Source organism: Pistacia vera, unplaced genomic scaffold (assembly GCF_008641045.1).
Source record: "Pistacia vera cultivar Batoury unplaced genomic scaffold, PisVer_v2 Contig678, whole genome shotgun sequence".
Lineage (NCBI taxonomy): Eukaryota > Viridiplantae > Streptophyta > Magnoliopsida > Sapindales > Anacardiaceae > Pistacia > Pistacia vera.
Window position 1 is genome coordinate 615395 of NW_022196532.1, and position 3922 is coordinate 619316.

The following is a 3922-nucleotide window of genomic DNA, read 5'->3' on the forward strand; positions in this document are numbered from 1 at the left end:
CTAATTGTATTATAATTTGGTCGGAAGTCTTTCTCTTGAACAAAAGCTTTTCCTTCCAACCACGCTTTAACCAGTGGAAAACTTCGGTGCATTTAATTAACTATTAACATCTAAGATTAACTTCTAAATTTCTTTTCTTTGAAATAAAGTGAGATGGCAAAGTTTACATAAATAGCAAACATTATTTTCCACACTAAGTCCTGCTTTATTATCAAAGTGTTAAAAGCTTAACTGCTCATCTTATAGCAAACACTTGCTCACATATACAATATAGCCACTAGCCACTATGTAATCTCATCCTCATCAAATTCAAGCATATGCAAAAATACATAGAAATCCACCAGCTTGGAGAATTGGTTGCTGTGCAGAACAACTATGATTCTAAAATATTTCTATAGCATATATAAATTGAATTGATTAAATTAACATATACAAATCTGAATCTCACTGCATAACTTTCTCCTCTTCTAAGACATCTCAGATTTTGTGGCTATTAACTCTTTGGTGTGCTTCCGGTGTCGCCTTTCTCTGGCATAAAGAACCCAGAAGATCAAAGAGAGCATAACTGCAGCAGAAACCATAACCAACCCTACATATATCAATTTACTATAACGCTCCAGGCCTGGACAATGATGCTCGGTGATGCCACTAAATGTTTCGCGAACAAAAGTGCAATCTCCCAGCTGAACAAGAAATGGACCATAGTGATACAACGCGTAGCTTACATTGACAGTAGTCATCATCTGGTCATAGAAAACAGGAGTCAATCTGCCAACAGTAGTGCAAATACCATTTGCTGAAACTTGGCAGATGTACTTCCTCCATTCCTGCGAGAAACACAATGATAATATTGTCATACTTTTTTACTCCTAATCTTCACATTCCTCCATTGAGGAAACGCTAGCAAGGGATCAATTTTATTGCTTTTTCAGAAGTATCACTTATAGGCTATAATGCCTGTTGAATGTTTTGTTCACTTGAGTTATGTGCTAAGTACTTGTTTTAGTTTACCTGAGCTGCATTGGTAAAGTCCACTTCACCAGTGGCACATTGTCGGTCAGTCTTGTCAGAGTTGAATGGATTGCAGAGGACAGGTACCAAGGGACCAGACTGATTGTAATATACAGGTTCGGCTCTGGGCGGAAAGTTAATGTTAGACACATTAGTGATGAAACGATTAACAACCGCAACTGACTGGAAGGTTACTTCTTTGGTTTTAGACAAGGCCTCCTGGGCAGTTGCATTATCTACGCAGGGAAGAATATCATCCAAAGCCGAATGAGCTGTAGGGTTTTTAACCCACTGATCCATTGCAACACAGGTGTCTCCAACCACACTGGAAATTGAGTGAAAACGAAAATGTGTTAGGCATAAAATTCTGAAAGTGTCTTCAGCTTACAGTATATATACAGATTTGTTCTATGTAAGTTAGAAGACTTACTTATGGAGAATGAGAAATATGCCACACAAAATAAATGTGCCAGTGACAAGGATCCACCCCAATGTTACCAATCTGCAATCCCACTCATTGCAATTAAATAAAGAGATATGAAAACAGTAAAAGCACTTCATATATAAATAAATTTGTCGCCACTCACATGTACACAAGAAATTGTATGCCGATAACTGAAAGTACTGCAATGAACAAGTACAACAATATTGTCACTATAAAAGGTGAAAGCATACAGATGATTGGAAAGTCAGCACCTACTTGGTGGGATGAAAATACTTACAGAAACCAAGTAAGGCCAAGAGCAGCATTACAGAAGCAATTACGATTAGACTTTTTCTTCTGCAAGGAAGCAGCAAATATCATGATCAAATAAGCCCAAAGGTATGCAATCCCGAAAAAAGAGAGACAAGAAAACATATACTTACACAGCATCTAATATTTGTTGTATATCATTTGAATTTTTCTCAGTCTCCTTTTCAAGATTGCTAGCTGAAGAATTTATTTTCTGATCAACGTCATCAATGCTATTCTGGACAGTGGGAGGCAGATGTATTTGATCAACCCCGATTGACTTGGCTGCAGATAGATAATCTGATACTATCCTAAGATTACTGACAGTAGTATCTGACTGATTGACAACGAATTCCAATGTCTTTGTTGTGCTTCTATGGAACTTTCCTTGCCCGGTATACAGAACAGCACATCCAATGCTAAAACCATGGGAAAAATAAAAAATAAAAAAATCAAAGAACAGAACCAGCATGAGCTCATTCAATCCAGACATTAAGGCACACAAAGTAAAAAAATGAGGATGGGGACTTCACATTGCCGAAATGGTGAAGAGTATGAGAAAGACAAGCGAAATTGCATAGGCAGTTCGAGAATAGCCGTAACTGCGGCCCTGACAGCAGCAATGATATACACTGATGACTAACAAGCATAGGCCAAATCCCACAAACCATATAGCACCAGTGAGAAAGAGGGGAGCAGCTGTGAACCCAACAGACTGCATAAAAGAAACTAATTAGAAGTAAGAACACTGATAAATTCGGTACCAAATGAGAAAGTTAAGCAAAATTCGTGTCACACAAATAATTCAAGTCTGAATTTGATGAACAACAGAACATAGAAATTATCAAAATACAATAAACAATAAGTCCAGATGAGAGAATCAATTCAAAATACAATAAAGCTATAGAAGAGGCAATAAAACATGGAATTGATGGAGGAACTTACAGAGAAATAATGCTTTTCACTGATATTCCATCCACCTTTATAATAGTTAAAATCGTCGAGAGGGTCCTTTCTATGAGTTCTGTCTGCAGCCAATATCAAAGTTGAGTTATCCTCTACATGTTCAACATTGTTATCATCAAGAACAGACCTTCTCATCGCCCATGAAAAGACACCGTACTCGTCTTCATCAATGGTTCCTATGGAGGATCAAAAAATTGCTCAAAAACAGAAGTAAAAACAACAAAGCATGCAGGCTTGAGGAAGAGAAGCGTACCATGAATACCAAGTCCATGAGCAAGGGAGAACAATATGGTTGAAGAAATGAAGAGGAAAGTTGAAAGGAGAAGAAGAGATTGGTCCGTTCTGAAACTAAACATTGTTTTCTTCACTTTGGTTGTGTCTCAAATGAATTTCTGGTGCATGATTTCTCTCTGAGATGATATAGCTAGAAGAAAAGTAGACAAGAAAGTTTCAAACTTTGAGTTGGAGGTATTGTCTTTTAGGGCGTGGAGGGATGTGAGCAGTCTACCTTATTGGCTGCAACACTATTTGATGATTTTGAGAATGGACAATGCTAAGTACACTATCTAATTTATACTGATATAAGTATTAACATTGAAAAAATTTCAAATTTTTTTAAGAAAATTTCAAATTTTTTTAAGAAAATTTCAAATTTTTAATATTTAATATTTAAATTCGTACATATTAGTTACTACTCATAGTTTTATTCTTTGAGAATCCAAGCAAGTGTCAAGTGGCGAAGTGCCGAAGTCTATGTGGGAATACTGAACATTTGTGTAAAAACTACTTCTAGGTTTTTTTGATGTAGAAAACGAGCGTCCATAGCTGCTGTCAAGACAGTGACATCGGGCCGCTTTCATTATAGGAGCCCAGGTCCAGTGCTATTTAAAACTAGAGAGGTTCTATCGACACCTATTAATAGGATTTTTATTAATTTTTCAGACTGATAAATTTGATGAAGTTATCTTTGATTTCTTATTCTTTACAAATAATTTTGAGACTTCACTTCCTTCTCATAAACCCTAATTTTTATATGCCATTCAAATCATACTTAGAATTAAAGCATAAATTAATGTAGAAAGATGATTTGGGATATATCATGTTACTGAAAAGTTTTTAATTACTTCTCAAATTTATTTTTTATTTTTATTATTATTTTTTAAATTAAAGCTATATCTTCGATGAAAAACTAGTTGGATTAAATAGAGATTT

At 35.6% G+C, this 3922-nt stretch overlaps 1 protein-coding gene across 1 annotated transcript; it reads right to left on the reverse strand.

The window, feature by feature from the left end:
• Positions 1 to 203: 203 nt before the first annotated feature.
• On the reverse strand, positions 204 to 3249 carry LOC116113353. Its single transcript, XM_031399500.1, has 9 exons — positions 2964 to 3249; positions 2690 to 2886; positions 2278 to 2459; positions 1879 to 2163; positions 1734 to 1792; positions 1599 to 1635; positions 1442 to 1513; positions 1012 to 1336; positions 204 to 827 (listed from the first exon to the last, which is right to left on the reverse strand). The coding sequence occupies exons 1-9, from the start codon at positions 3064 to 3066 to the stop codon at positions 468 to 470; spliced, it is 1620 nt and encodes a 539-aa protein (XP_031255360.1). The 5' UTR covers positions 3067 to 3249; the 3' UTR covers positions 204 to 467.
• Between the last annotated feature and the right edge of the window lie 673 nt (positions 3250 to 3922).

Bases quoted from the DNA above. Each gene is read 5' to 3' on its own strand.
- LOC116113353 (XM_031399500.1), bottom strand. From the start codon at position 3,066: ATGTTTAGTTTCAGAACGGACCAATCTCTTCTTCTCCTTTCAACTTTC. The intron at 2,887-2,963 runs GTACGCTTCTCT...GATCCTCCATAG, and splicing joins TCATGGACTTGGTATTCATG to GAACCATTGATGAAGACGAG. The intron at 1,793-1,878 runs GTAAGTATATGT...GCTTCCTTGCAG, and splicing joins CAACAAATATTAGATGCTGT to AAGAAAAAGTCTAATCGTAA.